Source organism: Podarcis filfolensis, assembly GCF_964270895.1.
Source record: "Podarcis filfolensis genome assembly, chromosome: 3".
NCBI classification, from domain to species: domain Eukaryota; kingdom Metazoa; phylum Chordata; class Lepidosauria; order Squamata; family Lacertidae; genus Podarcis; species Podarcis filfolensis.
The window spans coordinates 64,460,538-64,481,887 of NC_139606.1; the positions used below are offsets into that span (position 1 = coordinate 64,460,538).

At 42.4% G+C, this 21,350-nt stretch overlaps 1 protein-coding gene across 1 annotated transcript in view; it reads right to left on the reverse strand.

Annotated features, from left to right (window-relative positions):
* LOC310759978 (pancreatic secretory granule membrane major glycoprotein GP2-like) overlaps nucleotides 1-21,075 on the reverse strand; it is a 52,072-nt gene extending 30,997 nt beyond the window's left edge. Inside the window, exons 1-9 of the mRNA XM_083607825.1 lie at nucleotides 20,763-21,075; nucleotides 14,109-14,203; nucleotides 12,695-12,799; nucleotides 11,135-11,295; nucleotides 9,974-10,109; nucleotides 8,771-8,865; nucleotides 7,273-7,441; nucleotides 2,787-2,904; nucleotides 1,253-2,043 (exon numbers count right to left, since the gene is read on the reverse strand). Of these exons, the coding sequence (XP_083463951.1) occupies nucleotides 1,871-2,043; nucleotides 2,787-2,904; nucleotides 7,273-7,441; nucleotides 8,771-8,865; nucleotides 9,974-10,109; nucleotides 11,135-11,295; nucleotides 12,695-12,799; nucleotides 14,109-14,203; nucleotides 20,763-20,844 (1,134 nt within the window). The 5' untranslated portion in view covers nucleotides 20,845-21,075 and the 3' untranslated portion in view covers nucleotides 1,253-1,870. The remainder of the gene's footprint in view (nucleotides 1-1,252; nucleotides 2,044-2,786; nucleotides 2,905-7,272; nucleotides 7,442-8,770; nucleotides 8,866-9,973; nucleotides 10,110-11,134; nucleotides 11,296-12,694; nucleotides 12,800-14,108; nucleotides 14,204-20,762) is intronic.
* Nucleotides 21,076-21,350: the final 275 nt, after the last annotated feature.

Below are 21,350 nucleotides of genomic sequence, written 5' to 3' on the forward strand. Positions count from 1 at the left end.
CTACTTGTTCTAGTTACTATTTGCAGTTGAGCAAATGTTCCTCAAATAAATGAGATTTTTCTTTATTCCCAGAAGATGCCAAATTTCATTTGCAAATATGCACAGCTGGGTTTTTATGTGACTGAGTAAAGTATCCTGTTAGGATTATGATATTTATTATATTAAAGTACCGATTATTATTACATAATAATCTGTTTCACCCATTTGCCAGCACCTTGTGAGAATATATGTTGCATTAGGGAACCTATAAAAACAAGGGTGGTCCTCTGGATATCATACCTGACAATTGGCCATGCTGGCTGGGGCTGATGAGTCCAACAACGCCTGGAGGTCCACAGGTTATTTATTTATTAAATCATTTTTATCCCAAAAGGAAAAGCATTTGAGAGGGAGTTAGAAAAAAGAAAACTCAAGCACTGTTTCTTAAATGCAGAGTTGTTGTAATGACCAGCTGGAATAGAAGAATTTCAAGAAGAGCCAAACGTTGCTGGTCTTTCAGCTGACCCCTGGAGTCTGACGAAATTTGCTGCTGTAAATTATAGTTGCATGATGACTTGTTGAGCTATAAAGAAATGTATTGTGCTGAGAAAGCCCAGCCCCCTTCTCCTTAGCATCTTGAAGATGGGTGGTAAAGATGGCTGGAGCTCACTGCCATCAGAAGGGCTGTGGAGACAGAACTGGGATCAAAGCATGCACACACCCCGACCTCTTTTCAGGACAAGGAGGCATACCCCTTTTACTACTGAAGGGATCCCTTTCTCCTGGAACCTGTGGACAGGAGAATCCAGAACAATTTTGTCTGTGTTGGGCTTACATCCTACTTAGCTAAATTCTTGATAAAGGTATTCTTTGTAGCATCAACTTGGACTTCAGAAAATAGTGGGTTTATATGAGTGAGTGTACTAAGCATGCTGCTGTAGTTGTCACAGTAAGATGTTAACAGTTAATCTTCACCTCTTTTTGGTTGTTTTTGCTGCTATAGAGGGGGCATGGCTACCTTTCTGGAGGTTGTGATAAATATTGTAGTCAGGGAAATAAGGTCTTGTTTCATTCAGCATTACAAACTTTTTAGCAGTAGATCAGTGTTTATTCAGAAATAATTCTATTATAAGTAGCTCAGATAAATCTTAACAGTTCATAAAATTAGCAAGTACTGCACTTGCAGAATTGTGCCATAACTCTTTGATGCAGCACAGAGGGGGGAAAGGAGTAAAGGGAAGATGGGTCACACAATTTCACCAGTTTCTGCTACTAAACAATGCTTTGCTTATTGAGGACAATTGATAGCAATTAATAACAACATAAGCCATTTCATAGCAAACAGTAGGAAAGCCGTAGTTTTCATCTGAGTGTCTGAGCAATAGATCATACCTATAACATTCAATAAAAATGAAATGACAGCTGACTTGTTGACCGCTTCCATGGGGGGGGGGGTGAAATCTCAGAAAATAAATGTTTTTCCTCAGAGACGTGTATCTAATGTATGTAATGGAGGAATGGCTATTCAAGCATGAAAAATTTCTTATGTGGATAACACTTTTCTGAAGGAAAAACTATATGCAATCAGCATCCAGCTCATCAAGTATAATGAGCACACACTCATCCATGGTCATGCACACTCACCCAGCGATTATACTGAGAAGCATTGCATCAGGACCTGTATGAACACAGCAAAATGTACACATATATACAATCTTCAGGGCATATTTTGTGCATGAGAAGTTGGGAACACAGTTCACATCTGAAGTGGTCCTCAAATTGTAGGTTCACTTACATTTATTATTTACCTACTTTGGGTAATCTTTACTTGTAGCTAGATAAAAATATCAGTAGATTTCTATAGAATATGTAAATATATGGGAACAGTTAATCATGATGGTACTTCAGAGTTGAGAAAACGGGACATTGTTAGTTGTGCTTGCATAGTAGGGTAGGTCCTCCGTGACTGAAGAAAAAGGTTTCCAAAAATTACAGTTGTCACCAGTACAGCCATCAGAATTCCACTAAGGATCAAAATGTCTACTGGTAGAAGTTTTCCTCTGTCTGAAAAAAAGCAGAACGATTTCCAGAAAAGTTAATACTTTTGCACCAAATCTAATGTGTGAAATAATGTTAACCATTATAAAACTTTGAATTGCATTTGCATGCTGCTTTAAACAGAGCAGCAACATGGATTTCACCTGCACCAGAGAGGAATATCCTGATCTGAGATGTTTGCTACAAATGCATAAAGTTGCATTGTGCTCATCATTGGTCCATCTAGCCCAGTGTATTGTCTACTCTGACTAGAAATGGCTCTTCAGGATCACAGGCCGAGGTCTTTGCCGACTCTCCTTCCCTGGAGATGCTGAATACGGAACCTGCAGACATACACATTTACTGGCCAGTCACTTAGGTGAGTTTTCAGTGTGTTTAAAGTCATTCTTCTGGGAATGGAAGATGAACCACTTCTTATATTATTAACATTAGGATTTTTAATTGATGTTGCTTAATTGATGTTTTTCAATTTTTGCACAAAGATTTCTGCTTACTCAATAAGGTTTCCCCCCATCTCCTCCCCATATCCCCCCAAAACAGTGCACGGGGGTGGGAATGTGGGTGGTTCTGTCTGGTAAGCTGAAATGCTTGTTTAGGGAGGATGTTCATCAAGCATGATGTTGAATTCCATCCATTATCTTTATTCTACTAGATTGGACACTTGTATGCTGCAAAAGAGAACCACTATTGTTCTCTGTAACTCTATTGAAGATTTATATTTTAAGGCATGCACTTTTTTAGCCACTTACCAACATTAGTCTCTTCATTATCTGCCACCTTTCGCTTTATAGGGCCATAAGATACCATGTGACTAGAAAAGGGTGGGACTTCTCTTTTAGTTCTAGTCAGACTGTCATCTGTGCAGTTCTAGAAAAAACGCAACTAGTAAATATATGTGAGCCTAAAGTGATTATCAAAGTACTGTAGTGCACAATAAGAAACCCTAGGATTACAAGTAAACCCATTTGGTTAGGTAAAAGGCTACTTAGAATATAATTTGCCAGTCAGAATGAAAGGTATTGTTACATGCCACCCCAATCTCTGGGAGTGGGTGGCGCTGTGGTCTAAACCATTGAGCCTCTTGGGCTTGCTGCTCAGGAGGTCGGTGGTTCGAATCCCCATGATGGGGTGAGCTCCCATTGCTCTGTCCAGCTTCTGCCAGCCTAGCAGTTCGAAAGCATGCCAGTGCAAGTCGTTAAATAAGTACTGTCGTGATGGGAAACTATACAGCGTTTATGTGCACTTTGGCTTCTGTTATGGTGTTCCGTTGCACCAGAAGCAGTTTAGTCATGCTGGCCACATGACCCGGAAAGCTGTCTGAACAAACGGCGGCTACTTTGGCCTGAAGCAAGATGAGCGCCGCACCCCATATTGTCTTTGGACTGGACTTAACCATCCAGGGGCCCTTTACCTTTTCTTACCTACAAGATTCCAGGGGTACTAGGTTCAAGGGTCTATGTGTCCTTTTGGATATGAGACAATGTGGAAACCGGTGTCTTTATATGGGTCCTTTACACATATATAGAACCTGAGCCTGCAATGGAGGGGCCCACAACATTAACACCCCAAAATGGTCTTGTTTCTCCCATAGCGACAGCCTTGGATGTCATCAATATCAGCCATAGCTCTCTAACTTTTCTCCCTTGGTCATGTCACAGCCAACTCTAAAGACTCTACTTCCAACTCTGCCTTTGTCTTCTCACTATCTATTTAGGAGTTGGAGGAGGGGCCCTGCCCACTTGCCTTCTGGCACAGACCCCTTCTCCATAGCTTTCTTATTGGCCTATTACCTTCCTTTGGTTCTTGGGGGGAAAGCAATGACAAACCTAGATAGCATCTTAAAAAGCAGAGATATCACCTTGCCAACAAAGGTCCGTATAGTTAAAGCCATGGTTTTCCCAGTAGTGATGTATGGAAGTGAGAGCTGGACCATAAAGAAGGCTGATCGCTGAAGAATTGATGCTTTTGAATTATGGTGCTGGAGGAGACTCTTGAGAGTCCCATGGACTGCAAGAAGATCAAACCTATCCATTCTGAAGGAAATCAGCCCTGAGTGGTCACTGGAAGGACAGATCATGAAGCTGAGGCTCCAATACTTTGGCCACCTTATGAGAAGAGAAGACTCCCTGGAAAAGACCCTGATGTTGGGAAAGATTGAGGGCACAAAGATAAGGGGACGACAGAGAACAAGATGGTTGGACAGTGTTCTCAAAGCTACGAACATGAGTTTGACCAAACTGTGGGAGGCAGTGGAAGACAGGAGTGCCTGACATGCTCTGGTCCATGGGGTCACGAAGAGTCGGACACGACTAAATAACTAAACAACAACAACCTTCCTTTTGCTTTCTTAATCTCCCAGCCAGTTGCCACATCAGGAGACTGGCCTGGCTTAGATTTTAACCCTTTCTGGATCCAGGGGTTCAGGCGGCTTGATAACACCTACTGGAGTCAGGAATTTAGGGTGTCTAACAAACTAATAAGTACCGTATTTTTCGCCCTATAGGACGCACCGTCCCACAAGGCGCACCTAGTTTTTTGGGGGGGAAATAAAGGAAAAAAAGTTTATTTCCCCCCCAGGCGCGGGGCTGGGGCGGGGGAAGCCCGAGCTTCCCCCGACCCCAGCCCCCAGAACAGGCAACTGTCCACAAGCCGTGGGAGCCCGGCGCCGGGCTCCCTCGCCTTGCGGATAGCCGCGTGAAGCCTGGGCGCGCTGACCACAGCGCGCCCAGCCTTCGGCATGCAGGCAACTCTCCGCAAACCGCGGGAGCCCGGCGCGGGTTCTCACGGCTTGCAGAGATCTGCGCGAAGCCTGGAGAGCGAGACAGGTCGGTGTGCACCGACCCCTCTCGCTCTCCAGGCTTCAGCGAATGCCTGCATTGAAGGGGAAATGTGTGTGCGTCCTATGGGGCGAAAAATACGGTACATTGCCAAAGTTTTCCAACTCAAGTACTGAAGGGTGATATGCAGGGACATGTATGAATGTTCAGTCATAAAGTTGCTTAACACACTATGTCAGGCTATTAGAATCATAAAGATGCGCAACCCACCAATCTCTTGCAATCTATCCATCATAGGAACATAGGCAGCAACCTTATATATATACCAAATCAGACCATTGGCCCATCTATCTCTGTACTCCCTACACTGAGTGACAGTGGCTTTCCAGGGTATTAGGCAGAAGTCTTTCCCAGTCCTAACTTGAGGTACCAGAGATTGAACCTGGGACCTTTTGCATGCAGAACATACGTTCTAACTATGAGCTATAGCCCATCCCCAAAGGGAAGTAGGAAGAAGATGGCAATGGGTATGACTAGAGGAAGTTAAGCATTGTGTGTGCACGTGTGTGAGAGAGAGAAAGAAAGAGGTGTGTGTGGATGACCTGAAGGTTTACTGCAGAAGATACTGCTCAACATGGAAACCAGAAGGAATAGCAGAACAGCATTTCTTTTATGTTATGTAGGAATTTGAGATGTAATGTCTCCTATTTTTTTTACGCATCTCTTTTATGAGCAAGCAAGTAATAAGTCCCATAGTGAACTAACCAGAAAACTGCCTATGATCCACATGACTCACTATTTTGGAACTCTACACTACTACTCTGTAGAAAGTTCTCATTCTACATACACTGTAGACTCTTAAATTTAACTGAATGGGGCTTGCTTGCATAAGAGTCACTGTTGTTATTGGCCTGAACTGTTTTATAAGCCATCTAGTGCTAGCCTCTGATATTATAACTGTCTCCATCCAAAGCGTCACACTGACTTCAGATTTCATTTTGTCCTTGCTCCGTATATAAGTATAATGACATTTTCATTATAGCACTAGAAATAAATCCTTCTCTGGAGTTTTTTCAGAACAATGGCAATTGCTACTAAGGTAGAAGCATCTATTTTATAAAATAATTTACAAGGATACTATTCAGTTACCTACCAGCTGATGATTCAGATACAAACAGTTTTAAGGAACAGTGTCATTCTGAAACAGGATATTATACTGCATCTGTTAAAAAGCCCTGCTTTAACTGCAGAAATAATTTGCTAGTTGACTGCCAGTAAAGGTCACCATACTGCCATTGGGACTAAGTACTTTTTCAGATATGTTCCTATGACACTGCATTGTGTGTTTGAAAGGCTGTGATTAAGGAATCTGTAAAAGCAGTACATACACTATCATCCTTAGCCCTTCTCCACCCAACCCCAAACTCCCCGCTGACAATTGCATGCTCTGTAGTAACCTTCCAAATTAGGAAGGGGAGGAAGCCACAACAATCATTGTATGCCAGATTACAGGAATTCCTCCACCACCTCTTCTCTGTCTCAACTCCAGAAACCGTTCTGATCTTCCCATGTCACAGACTCTGGGTCAGGAAGACAAACCCAGGCAGCTTCCAGTTCTGCCTTAATAAATGGTGATGCTGGATATTGGTTGGATCATTCCAGCTCTGATGGAAAGAGACTGGATGAGTCATACACCCATGCTCATTATTTGATAACCTGTAGCTGTATGAGCTGGCTGCAATTAAAGCTATGAAATGATAGTTTTATCTGCAGCGATAGCTCTGATACCAAGCGGGAAAAAGCACAGAGGAAGATAAACAAAAAAAATGAGCTCCAGTGCTTCTGATAATCAATTGTTCAGTCAGCTTTTTTTTTTTTTTAAAGGATTCTCCTTCATTGGCGGCTGCAAAAACCTTTCAATTTCTTAGCTTTGACAAATCAGGATCTGTTAAATGCACACATTAACATATTTTTCTTGAAGCATTCCTACAGTTAACTCTAATCTCAAGATGCCTTTCCCATTCGGAGGACTGTACTCTGATAGCTCGTTCATTTCTTAAAGTTGCCACAAAATGATGAAGTGATATGTGATGAATATTCATGTGTGACACACTCCAGAAACACATGGGTTGAAGTGGAACAGCACAACAGAAAATACTTGACTCTGAAGGACCAATGAGGGGGGCTTCAATAGCGATGTGCAGACAAGGGCTCCTATTGAAACATATTGTGTGCTTCTTTTTGCCTCACAGCTAGTCTCCCCAATCATTTCCCCCCAGCCAGGCTCCCTTCCATTCAGAGTCCAGCTGCTAGAAGGAAATGCCATCTTTAGCATTTTCTTTTCATTCCCTTTTACAGTAACACACCAGAACAAAAATAGCCTCAACTTTGAGTGCAAAATGCAAAGTTTTAATTCAAATTTTGAATGTGAAATTTTCCTGTAAAAAAATCAACTTACTGGTTTGCAAGCAGCTGTTGTGCCATGACAAATCTGAACTGTGCAGTGTAAGAAAACATGGTTGTATGCGATGCCAACAAATTTGAACATTTGGATCCTGAAGAGTGCTTCTTCACCTTCTCCATTTGTTATTACTGATAGGGTTTCATCTTTTACAAATTGTGGGCAGCTATGCAGGAACAAAACCAAAAATATATGATTACATCAAAAGCTGGCATCTCTGCAAAAAATGAATACACACATTATGGATAGACTACCTAGAAAAAACCGAGTCTTAGTGCAAAGTATTTGACTCAAAAGTATACTACTACAGTATTAGACTGCTTTTTCAACTGTGAGCATTTCTTGCATCAAAGAGGCCTGTACTGGGCATGTATTTCCATTTTACCAGCCCTTTCAGTGTGACCAATTGTTCCCTGCTCCTCGCAAGTCAGAAAAACCATCTATGCCAAGGTACTTGGGGTTACCATTGAAGCTATGGATTCTGCCATTGTTCAAGGCTGATTTACTCAAATTACTGTATTTTTCGCCCTATAGGGCGCACCAAGTTTTTTGGGGGGGAAATAAAGAAAAAAAATTATTTTCCCCCCAGGTGCGGGGCTGGGGCGGGGGAAGCCCGAGCTTCCCCCGACCGCAGCCCCCAGAACAGGCTGCTATCCACAAGCCTAGGGAGCCCGGCGGGAACTCCTGCCAGGCTCCCCAGGCTTGCGGATATCTGCCCGAAGCCCGGGGCGCACCCGAAGCCCGGGAACTCCCGCCGGGCTCCCCAGGCTTGAGGATATCCGCCCGAATCCCGGGCGCGCTCCGCTGCGCTCCCCAGGTTTCGGGCTGCAGGCTGCTGTCCACAAGCCTTGGGAGCCTGGCGGGAACTCCCGTGGGCTCCCAAGGCTTGCGGATAGCTTCCTGAAGCCTGGAGAGCGAGAGGGGTCGGTGCGCACCGACCCCTCTCGCTCTCCAGGCTTCAGCGAAAGCCTGCATTCGCCCCATAGGACGCACACACATTTCCCCTTCATTTTTTGGGGGGGAAAAGTGCGTTCTATAGGGCGAAAAATACGGTATACTGTTTACATGTACAGCTTTAGAGGTACAGGCACATATGGACAAACATGTATTTACTTGTTACATAAAGAGAGATGGGCCTGCACAAGGATGCAAAGGCACCTGCTATTTGTGAAAAATAAGCCTCTGGCTCATTTGCTTAAGAGAAGAGGAAACAGTAAGGAGGAGAGGTCAAATTCAGCACCATTCACCAAAGCAACCTTTTGCTATTACTAACATTCTGATTACAGTCTCCCTCAGAGTGTGTTCTAGTATTCTCAACAACGAGATCAATGAGTCTGAAGCTGATAATACCTACTCTTGAAGCACAGCTTTGACTTCATCTGGTCAGCCTCCCCTTCACAGCAGTCATTTTGCTTTGTTTTTTAAATGAAATAGAAAGCTCAGCCCAATATGTTTTCAGAATGAGTTGTCCATTTTACCAAAGCGGGATACAAACCTGTCTCTGATAAAAGAATACTGGACAGCATGAACAGGATCCTTCGTTGGGGTAGACCAGCAGTTTTCAAGCCTAATGATTAAGTTGCCTGGGACCTGCCAAATGCAGAGACAGAACATAAACAGGGTTCTTGTTTCTTAAGTCAGTAACTTTCAAAAGGACTAGATAGGTACATGGAGGATAAGCCTAACAATGACTGTCAGCCATGACAGCTAACAAGAAACTGTGACAACTAGATGCTGGGTACAAATACAAGGCAGCTAGGGCTAGACAAAGCTGTCAATTTTGGGTTCTCTCTGTTTTGTATTTTTCCAGACTTCAGTTCATCTTGGCATATCAGTTCTGCATCAGTTTGCAATATTTTTTTTTAGTCCTTGCAAAAATCTACCAGTATTTTAGTGCACCTTCTCCTAGAGATACAGATTATTGCAAGCAATTTTCTCTTCTGCATTCCCCACCCCCCAATACATGCACAGAAAAAGAGTACCTCCCCCACCCACAAGGTTGGTGGATGAGCGGTGTTAGGATGGGGTATAGGTTTGTGTCTGCTGGCTTCTCCCATCAGCAGTGGAAAATGGTAAGCTCCAAATCAGGACATTTTGGAGTAGGGGGTGGGTGCCAACAATTTTAGTTTTCCTGGATCCAATTCCTTACATGTCCCCTTAGGGGCCTTATTTTGGGCCCCTGAATTATACCATTTCCTGGCATGGCAAAAAATGGGGAGGGGGGTGTCTTCTACCTTCACCCTTAGCTGGTGCTAGAGCAGTAGGGTAGATCTGCTGCTTCATTTCTCCGCAGGCCCCTGGTTAGGATTTATCCATGAACAGGTAAGGCTGAGGCCTATGGGTGAATGTAGATTCTCTGATTTGGATATTGTTAGCTCTCAGCCCTAATGCTGCTGATATCCCTATTCCCACTGGCTATCTGTCTGAAACCTTATGTTTGATAGGAAATTCATTCTCTGTTTTAAAAAATTATGTATTTTATTATCCTCTCCCAACCCTACTCCTGCAAATGGATGATAATAAAGTAAGTCACAAGTAAACAGTCACATTCAAAAATGTTCTCAGATTCGTGTTGCTTTTGCTCCCTCCTCCCCAATGTATCTTGGCTTGTGCCTGGTGGGATGAAGGTGTGTTGCCTTTGCTATCTATCCAACACCTCAATTCTCAGATTCATCAGGGACTCAATAACCCCAGGTACCATTTTCACTTTGACAAATACGTTGTCCTCTAGAGTCAGAAAGGGAATGGTAGTCCACATGTCTTCAAAATGCCGGTCTTTGTACAGCATCATAGATACAGAGAAATTTCCATCTTCTGTATTTAGTGTGATGGTCCTGCCACAAACAAAGACAAATAGATATGAGGGAGATGTTGAAATGACACAATTTCCATGATAATTGTCGTCATTACACACACACACACACACACACACACACACACACGTGTGCATGATTTACTAGGGAAGCCTAATGGTGAGGCCTGGGCAGCTATGGAAATTACAACACTGGCATTGCAGAGCTCTTATACTGGTACTTCAGTATTATACACAAATGCCTAGGATCAGGTTGCAAGGAATGGAGCAGCTCTAGTAGCCAGTGCTGATGATACCCTTTTAAGTAAATTTGCAACTTTTTTCTGGCAAGCTCCTGTGACTTGGACCAGCTACATTACAGGCAGAAACTTTCAGCCAGTGAAAGTTTCCCAAGTATGGTGATACAACAATAAGCTTGTCCTAACTAGATGCATGCCTGCCTTTCTTGCACAGAAGCTATGCTATGGAAAACACGGTAAGAGCTCTAAGCAAGAGAGTCCCACTCGTCTCAAGGAACTTCAACAGAGCACACTATTTATGCATCTGACTTAGTGCAGTGATTAACCCAATATTGTCTGCATACTTCTCAAGTGACTTTAATCCAGATTTGGGTTGGAGGACGAAATGAGTTCAGTTTGTATTTAAATGTGAACATACGTAATTTGCACTTCCCAAACCAATATGTGAACCAAAATGCAGCTCCTGTTCAAAATTCACACTTCTCCAAACATTACAGTGCAGTTATGCAATCAAAAAAGCATGCCCAAATACTGCATGATATGGAAAAGTGTACACAAAAAATGTTTGTATTGGTGGGGGGGAATACAAAAATGTATCATGTTAGGGAACATTGCTTGCAAAAATGCATATATCGGAAATGGTCTTCCAAAATGTGTGCATGTAGATTTAAAAATAAACAAATCACAAACTAATTTGGAAATGGTGATAACTAATTGGAAAAATGAGAAACCATAATTTACAGATTTGTCTATTTCTAATCCAGGCACAATATTGGTATACAGCAAACAACAAGGGCAACAGGCTTACCTGATATCAACACTGATTTTATTTTCTCCATTAGGTTGCTGTACCATATAATTAATAGGATATCGGCAGGCAAATGTGATATTGATAAAAGTTCTTGTGATTATATCAGAGAGGTGGTTCTGTATGGTGTTGATGAAAATAATATGTGCACCATCAGAATCCTGCAAGTTAGTAAAACACAAAAATATCCCAGTAAGTCCCAAAACTTAAGTTGATAGGAAAATAATAATGTAGTGGCAGTGGGAACTGAAGGATGCTCTGAAGCTGTTCTTCCTGACTTGGAAGCTTTGCACCTTAACCAACTAGAGCAGGCGTAGGCAAACAAGGCCCTCCAGATGTTTTGGGACTGCAACTCCCACCATCCCTAGCTAACAGGACCAGTGGTCAGGGATGATGGGAATTGTAGTCCCAAAACATCTGGAGAGCCGACTTTGCCTACGCCTGAACCAGAGCACCCAGTAAGGAAAGGAAGATCCTCACTGATGTCTTATCAAAGGTCCATTGAGCAGAGCCCCAGACCCAGGTCAGTTCTTAGGCATTCTGCTCTCCCAGTTCAAAGAAAGAGATTAAGGATCACACAAGTACCGTAATAGCATAATTCTTTCTGGGCAGGGAGAGGCACTAGAGACCTCAACAGACTGCTTCTGTCCTTGAATCCAGATGTGTAGTGAAATACTGTGATAAGTCACAAATGCACTTGGGGGATTTTGAGTATTGGTATAGTTTCTGCCGCCCTAGAATGGCCACATCCACATAACATGGTTAAGGCACATTTAAAACACATGGCTTCACCCAAAGAATCTTGGGACCTCTAGTTTAGCCCTTACACAGCTACACTTTCCAGCACCCTTAGCAAACTACAGTTCCCGGGGTTATTTGAGGGAAGTAATGTCTTTTAATGTATGGTGTGAAGGTAACCAATGTTTAACCAATGTTTTTTGCTTAAAATAATAGAATCCAATAATATCCTGGAACTTGTTTTGAACTGTTTTTAATATTGTATTTTTAAATTGCTGTAATCTGCCCTGGGACCTTATCATGAAGGACATGTAAGAAACGGAATACATAAAAAGCAACACCACACACACACACACACTTTCACAAACACAATCAAGTCACAGCCTTTCTCAACCTGTGGGTCCCCAGATATTGTTGAACTACAACTCCCATCACCCCTAGCTAGCAAGGCCAGAGCTCAGGGATGATGGGAGTTGTAGTCCAACAACATCTGGGTACCCACAGGTTGAGAACCGCTGAAAGCTGCATATAAATCTATGCCACCTCTGTATGATTCACATGTTAATCTGGTTCTTGGTATTTTGGCTATTCTCAATCAGTTTCTAAAAGGCAGGAATGATGTTTTTGTGGTTTACATTATGAATAGAGACAAAGCAGATGATTATTTAGTTCCATATAGAATTTAATGTGTGTGAGATTCTGTCATTCTTCAAAAGCTGTTCTTTCGTATACTAAATAAGCAGGATACAAGAGGATAAATGCGGTGTGCATAGAAGGTATGTAAAAAGTCATAAGACTACAGCAACATCTTTTGCATATTACCATTCGTGTTCCGCAGTCTGTGAAGTTGGTCTTAATGCTGAATATGTAGAGGTTTCCTACTTGAGTACCTTGACATGCTGGGTCATTAAGGTGTAAATCAGAGACCTGCAAAGGAAAAACCTTTCTTTTTCCTTTTAATTTTACAATATAATTCTCAACACAATTTTAGATTATGTTTACAGTTGCACTAGCTAATCAGCATATCCTTAGTACTGACACCTGTCATTTCACTTGGAAGCATGGCATTATTGCATGAAAAATGCCTCCTTTGCCTTCTGGGACTCACAGTCATCAAGATACAATCTTACCAAGTGCCAACCTGCCTTCTATCGACAGGTACATTCTATCATGTGATAGTAACAATTTTGGGGGGGAGTGAAAATCCATTCATGTGATGTAGCCTATGATCCCATTAGGGGTTGGACACAGAGAAAGCGGCAGCGTGAGAAAAATCTACCCCTCCTTTCAAAAGGCACTTCCCCTGAATTTTCTGAGTACAGCTAAAATATTTCATGGTTGAAGGCACTAAGAAAGACCTGGCATTTTCCTAATATTTTGATGTGGTGTAGTCTGCAATGTACCAGCTCACATTTTATCATTGTCTGGCTGGCAACTCGCAGAAAATTAGAATATAAAGCATATGACCATGAAGATAGAGGAAGATCTCTACAGATAAGATCTGGATAAATAATGTCCCCATAAGCTACAGTTCTAGAAACTAGAGGCAATGAAATGGGCTCTTAGCCACAACTCTTTATGAGCTCCTCTGGGTTATTGAATTGTAATAGGAAAAAGGAAAGCATCCAGAAAACCCCCCAAATGAGATATACAGTGGTACCTCAGGTTAAGTACTTAATTCGTTCCAGAGGTCTGTTCTTAACCTGAAACTGTTCTTAACCTGAAGCACCACTTTGGCTAATGGGGCCTCCCGCTGCCGCCGCGCCGCCGGAATACGATTTCTGTTCTCATCCTGAAGCAAAGTTCTTAACCTGAAGCACTATTTCTGGGTTAGCGGAGTCTGTAACCTGAAACGTATGTAACCTGAAGCATATGTAACCCGAGGTATCACTGTACAACAAAATGTTGCACTATGGGGTATTCCTGTTCAGGGGGCCAGCCATACCCTTCCATTCTCACCTCACCACCACCACACACAACCGTCAACATTCATGGGAACTCAGTCCTCCTTGGGCTGTCTTTGGGTCCCACCCTCCTTGTTGGGTCCGCCGCCCCCCATTTTTTTGTTTGCAATTCTACAAACTTCAGGGTACCTCCCATGTGTGTGTGCATGTGCATGCAGTGGTTGCTAAATATGCATTGGCACTCACACATCCAAAATAAAGGGGATTACCTCATGTTAAAGTGACCAAATGGATTGTTTTTTAAATTAAAATTATAAAATCACAGTACTTACTAATATTGGAGGGTTCTTTGACAGGAAGAATGCACTCGGAATTTCTACTTCAATCAGGTCCTTAGTACATATGATGGTCTCGTTGATTTCTGTGTCTGTATATAAAAACACTGCTTGTTAAAGGGGAAAGAATGGGAGGAAAAGTCCCGGCTTTCTGGTGTGTGTGTGTGTAATCTGCATGTGTGTATGTACAGAGTTTGAATCTGGATCGCTGAAAAGCAAAGGTGAAATTCCAAAGGAAATATTATTCTTGGGATACATTCTAGAATACAGGTTAGTGAATATCAGTGAATTCTGCAGCTTCCCAGAACACTTGAAGAAGAAGAAGAAGAGTTTGGATTTGATATCCCGCTTTATCACTACCCGAAGGAGTCTCAAAGCGGCTAACAATCTCCTTTCCCTTCTTCCCCCACAACAAACACTCTGTGAGGTGAGTGGGGCTGAGAGACTTCAGAGAAGTGTGACTGGCCTAAGGTCACCCAGCAGCTGCATATGGAGGAGCGGGGAAGCAAACCCGGTTCACCAGATTACAAGTCTACCGCTCTTAACCACTACACCACACTGACTCTCTTTGGGATTCTTACCAAAGTTAAAGCCCAAATCAGATGCACTGGCTGCAGTTCAGAACTCACGTGTGCATGACCAGTTTTTCCCTAGCAGAGTACCGGTTTCTTAGCAATCTCCAAAAATGACATAGCCCTACTTGTAATGTGGGGTCTTGTGACCCAGTTGCAAACATTGCCAGTCACTCATGTCCAATTCTTACAATGATTACTACTATTATGGGAAAGTGAACATTTCTGTATAACCCAGTCTTATGACCCACTGCAATAAAGGTATTTCCTAGTGTCTTCAGTTTTGTGTATTCTTCAGTGTAGCTGAAATGCTAAACTAGTTTAATGGTATCTAGGATTAGACCAGATTGTCCCAGCCGTGGAACAGCTACAGTGCCTGTTTCCTCACTGAGGATACCAGTTGTTGCTGCTTATCCAAGCTTGGTTTTTTTTTGGCAGGTGTATCAGAATTCTTGCCTTGCCATAAGATACAGGAATATTATGGGCGAAAGCTATTCCATTTGCAGGAGCAGTTCAATAGGTTTTGATGTCTATGATGGGAAATCATATTCCTGCTTGTGATGGAGGCAAACAGGAGTTTCCCCAGACTTGGATCCTTCTGCATTGGAGCCTGACTTATATTGTAGGACAGCCTGCCAGAGCTGTCAGTCAGTCTTCCCTCCCTTCTTACCATCCCTTTCCTTCTCCCAAACTCACTTGGCAGTAGTTTGACCCCAGCAAGAGCTCTAGATGGATCTGTGTAAGGCTTGCCTCTCTCCCTGGCACATACAGTGCTCCAACAGCTGAGTAAAAAACACGAGAGAGCTTGTAAACCAGAGTCCTCCAGGGTGTGGACTCAAGACACTTGGGATAATTACGTTTCACAGCTCCCCTGATGCCTAGAACTCAACAGCAGCCTCTAAGGTGCAAGAGCTGCTGGGAAACACGGCTTCCCAAACTCTCTTTCACAGGTGGATTGGGGGATCTGAAGAGAGTGGTTTGAAAGGAGGTGTTTTGACCTGTTGTATTCCTGATTATGAGGATCATTACAGAGTTTACAAATGTGAGGGGGAGTAAGCTATTTTCTAGTTTTACTGAGCTTTTTGAAGATAGCTGGTTTTGTTGAGTCCCATTCTATTGATTTTCTGGTCACTCTCTTTGTAGATATGAGTCAATATGGGGCCAGGTCTTCCATATCTCCAATAAGTGGCAACATCAGAGTGATTAAATCCAACTCAATGGTGTAACGTTGGAAAGTGTTGATCACTTCTCCTACCTGGGCAGTTATCTTTCCACAAGGGCTGACATTGATGCCAAAATCCAGCATTGCCTGAGCTCTGTGAGTGCGGCTTTCTCCCGATTGAAGTGCAGCGTGTTTGAGGACCGCGACATTCACAGGGAAACCAAAATGCTTGTTTACAAAGCTATTATACTACCAACCTTACTGTATGCTTGTGAAACATGGACCACTTATAAACGCCATCTCCAACTCCTCAAAAGATTCCATCAATGGTGTCTCTGAAAATTTTTACACATCATTTGGGAAGACAGGTGAACTAATACCAGTGTACTGGAAGAAGCAAAGATCACCAGTGTTGAAGCAATGATTCTTCAACATCAACTTCGTTGGACTAGTCATGTTGTGCGGATACCTGATCATCGTCTTCCAAAGCAACCATATTCCAAACTTAAAAATGGAAAGGGTAATGCTGGTGGTCAACAAAAGAGGTTTAAAGACTGCCTCAAGGCAAATCTAAAAAAATGTAGTATAAACACCAACAATTGGGAAACACTTGCCTGGAGTGCTTCAGTTGGAGAACAGCCTTTACCAAAGGTGTCATGGGCTTTGAAGACACTCAAACTCAGGACGCAAGGGAGAAACGTGCTAAGAGGAAGGCACTCTTGGCAAATCCACACCGTGATCAACTCCCGCCCGGAACCAATGTCACCACTGTGGAAAGACGTGTGGATCCAGAATTGGCTTCCACAGTCACTTACGGACTCATTGTCAAAACTGTGTTTATAGAAGAGAATCTTACTCAGCTACGAGTGATCGCCAAAGAAGATGAATAAGATAATGGGAGACTAGTGTTTCCTCAATAATTTGCTGTATGAGTCACTGCCTTAAGTGTTTAGGTCACTATAGAGTTGAGAGTCTACTTGTGTTGGGCTGTCTTGATAGCAAATCCTGTTTCTGTATTCCAAGTCAAATCAGCTGCAGGGCTTTTCATAAAACAGATTAGTTTTTGGATGCAATGGAAGTATCTTCAGAACACCAATTAGCTCTGGCCTTTCAGAAATTGTATATTTATCAGACCCAAATAATGTTAACAGAGCTTTTGGCTAATTGATTCTTGCGCTTCTTGAAGCATGGCAGAGCAGGTTCCATTGAAGGTCCTTACTTATTAATGGTCTGCTGAAATGTCACAGAGGTTATTGGCTTGAAAGAAATATAATTTACATTCAGGAAAGAATTGTTAGCCTTTGGGTAGCTAAAATGGAAGGTGAATTAGCACATTGCTTTCAGTGGTTGATCAGTATGTATTGAAAGCCTAATCTTAGCACAGAATTGTTTTCAGAAATGAATGACTAATCTAGGCTGTGATTTTTCTATCAACTGGAAGAGGAGGTTAGCAAATGAGGCTTCAAAGGGAGGGGAAGGGATGGAAAATACCCCCTGCCCAAACCCCTAGACTATTATTACTGTCTCAGGTTTTGTTTGTTTGTTTGTTTTTTGAATCCTGAAAATAAATTTGGGCTGTAGTCTAGAACTGATGTTACAATGGAAGAACACTGAACTGATCTATCTCTGAATTTGTAAGTGGTCTACAATGCAGTTTACAGAGTGGTTTACAATATAATACTGCTGCTGCTGCTGCTGCTACTACTACTACTACTACTAATTTTATTATTTATATCCCGACAATCTGGCTGGGTTCCCCCAGCCACTCTGGGCAGCTTATAGCATATCTAAAAACATAATAAAAACATCAAGCATAAAAAACCTCCTGATACAGGGCTGCCTTTAGATGTCTTCTAAAAGTTGTGTAATTCTTTATCTTCTTGACATCTGAAGGGAGGATGTTTCACAGGGGGGGGGCACCACTACTGAGAAGGCCCTCTGTCTAATGGTTCCCTATAACTTCACTTTTTGCAGTGAGGGAACCAGCAGAAGACCCTCAGAGGAGGACCTCAGTGTCTGGGCCAAGACCGTTTAGGGCTTTAAAGGTCAGCACCAACACTTTGAATTGTGCTCGGAAACATAGTGGGATCCACTGAAGATCTTTTAGGACTGGGATTATATAGTGTCGGTGGCCACTCCCAGTCACCGGTCTAGTTGCTGCATTTCTGGATTAGTTGTAGTTTCTGAGTCACCTTCAAAGGCAGCCCCACGTAGAGCGCATTGCAGTAGCCCAAGTAGGAGATAACTAGAGCATGCACCACTCTGGTGAGACAGTCTGCGGGCAGGTAGGGTCTTAGCCTGCATACCAGATGGAGCTGGTAGACAGCTGCCCTGGACATAGAAAGGGTTTCAGTCTTAGATGTATAATGCAAAATAAAAAGTTGAACACATGGAACAAACATACGGAAACTGATAAATGATAAATGATAACTATTCTACAAAAATATTCTAATAAAAATATTTCTAAAACATTTATAGTTTTGTAGAATGTAGAACAGAGTGGGCTATTTTATGAATTCAGCAGAAACTGTAGATTTTTAAAATGGAGTGCCACCTGTGTTCTTCTAAAATCAGTAATAAAGAAGTCCTATGAATTTTAAGAAAAATATGTTGTTGTTTATCCAAGGATATGGGGAAATATTGTTGTGTCTCTTTATTCACTATCAAACTTTATCTGGAGGACTTATGCCCAAAGGCTGGTGGGCCAGCTTTCAAAAATTTACCCTACTTGTCCACATGTAAAATGATGTGATAAGAATTACTCCTGTTTTCATGTTCCCAGAGTTTTGCTGAAAGAAGCTAGAGCCTTGCAGCTGCCAATCTGTCTGTAAAGCTGCCAAGAAGCAGCAGTTAATTTACGGGAAGGGAGGAGAGTGCCAGCAAAAATCCTGAACAACAGCATGCGCAGAATTATTCTGAGCATGACAGTGCTATTCTGATGGAAAGTGACTAGGCACAATTCATCTTAGGATTCATGTACCTTTAGCAGTTGTGTGATAGCATGGATGTCAATAGATGTAGCCTCTTTCACCCTTGAAGCATTGGAGCACAGGGGTTCCAACAGAATTTTCTGTACCCTGTCCACTGTTGTGTGGTTAAGGCCCTCTGTCCAACTTGCAAAAGAGGAGAGAGATTTGCATAACATTTACAGATGCTTTATGTAATATGCAAATTTGTAACCTCTTTTGCAGGTGGGTTGGAGGGTCCCAAAAATAAATCTTCTCCCACACACATAACAAAATGTCTGACAGACAGAATGTCAGCAGGTGAAGCTTTCCCCAATTGTATGTCCATACTAGAAAATGCTTAACCTATTGAATTTTTAGCTGCCATTCAGCTCTTAAAGACACAAGAACCCTGCTTTTCCCCAATGCCAACCCTAAACCTACACTGCGACCCTGTACTCTCTTACCTGGGAATAAACCCTATTAAACAGCAAAGACTCATCAGTAGACATGTAATAAAATTCAGCTGCAATAATGAATTCTTGATGCATGTCTGGTCTTTAGCTTTAAATGTGCTTTGCAAAGTTTTCCCATTTGTTATTTTGCAGTGGGTGGGATTCTACAGCATCCACCTGCACTTGTTGTGTGGCAGGATTTGCAGAAAACAACTTCTAGAGTACTGTACTAAAATTAACCCATCACCAGGAAACATGCATCTCTAGTTTCTAGGCAAAAAAGGAAGCGCAAACTATAGAAATTTCAAGGAGTACAAAATGAGACAGAAGCAGGAAAAGTGCATTAAGGACAAAGTGAAAAGAGTGGATCCTAAGGACCCAGGGATCTCTATCACCTGGCATTCAAACTCCTTAATAACCTCTCTGACTTCACTTATTGTCTTAAACACTGAAAGATGGGAGCAGCCAGGTTGGCTCATATCACATAAATTGCTTAGAAGGGTGCCTGCAGAATTTGCTTCATAACTTTCCAGCAGGGATCAATTGTACCTTTCCCCCCCAAAAAAAGACAACTCAGACTAGCTTGTGTTCCCACTTCTGAACGTTCACAAATGTTAATGGCATAGGAGTTCTCTCCTTGAATGCAAGACTAGAGAATCATTTTTTGTCTGTCACGGTCACATTCCCACAAAGATAATCTTTGTGATGGTGAGTGGCACCAAAGCCAGTGGTGGAAAGTTTGCAGTGTTATAGAGTGTTGTGTGTTTGTTTTTGCCCTAATCCCTCCACCTCATTTTCTCCCTTGCCACAAGTCTGAGCTGATTACTTGCAGAGGATTTCCCCTCCTCCTTTCCTCCCACTTTTGCTCCCTCGCTCTTTCCCCACTGTGGGCCCCCCCCCAGCCTACATGAAGGAGGGCTGGCGTTTGTGTTTCTTAGGGTTCATTCTTGCTCCTCAAGAAAGCTTGCATTCCTTAGACCAGGAAAATAAAAAGTCACCCAGATACTTTCTCTCTCAGTTTAGAGTATTATTAAAACTGGGGACATCAGTAGTAGCCTAAAATCACAAGCCTTACATGGTTTATTATAACCAGCAAATTTGTATTAACCGTTTAAAGAAAGTACAGTATTGCAACAAGTGATACATACCCATCGAGGCAAGCAGTTTCAGGAATTTCCAACCAGGTACTTTAACAGTGTATTATTTATTCTAAAATCTATTTACTGTCACAAAGGTGGTGTGCAAGTCCAGGCCAATTCTTATTACTAACATTGATTCAATAGAAAAGGTGACTCTGTAATTTTTTTAAAAAACCTGTAAAGGTATCTATACTGAACCTTTGCCACAACGCACAGAAACATCAAAGTGTGCCACAAGCTATGATTTCAAAGCTACATTATGACAAACACATTTAAACTGTAGATATGACAAAGATAAATTTAGAATTGGACCAATAATACCACAGAAGATCTAGACATTGTTTCAAAGTACAGTAGATTCCTCCTGAGAGAACTCACCCTCCCCAGTGTTGGTCCCGCTTGAAGACATCAGCAGAGAAGCCGCCAAGAGGGCAGAGAAGGGCATGTTGCAAGATGCCATCACAACCGAAGTTTCCTCAAAGAGCACCAGCCAGGAACTTGAACAGAGACTTCCCGCCCTTTCAACTTTGTCTCTTGGATGAGGGTTTGGATGAGGGTGTGGTGTAAATGGTTCCTCACAGCTTTTACCCTGTGGTGTCCCCCCCTCCCTTTCTAAACTTGAATGCCTCCTGCCTGAAGACGCAAGGGCGTTCTGGGTCCAACAATAGGATTCCACAGAGATAGCCACTGGAGACCATGATTACTCACGCCAAAGTCACCACCTATTTTAGAGCTGAATTCTCCCCAAGAAGAAAACCCTTCCCCCCACCTCACATTTTTGTCTTTACTATAGCAGCCGCTTAGCACATCCTTTATCTGGGAGGAGGAGGAGGACCTCCCTCAACTCCCTTTGGGATTCTCCCTCTGGGTGTTTTATATGCTTCCATTCTGCTCTGCAGAAGGGCAGTAAATGATTTACAGCTCCTTGTTTATTTATGCATTCATTTACGTTGTTGTTGTTTCTTG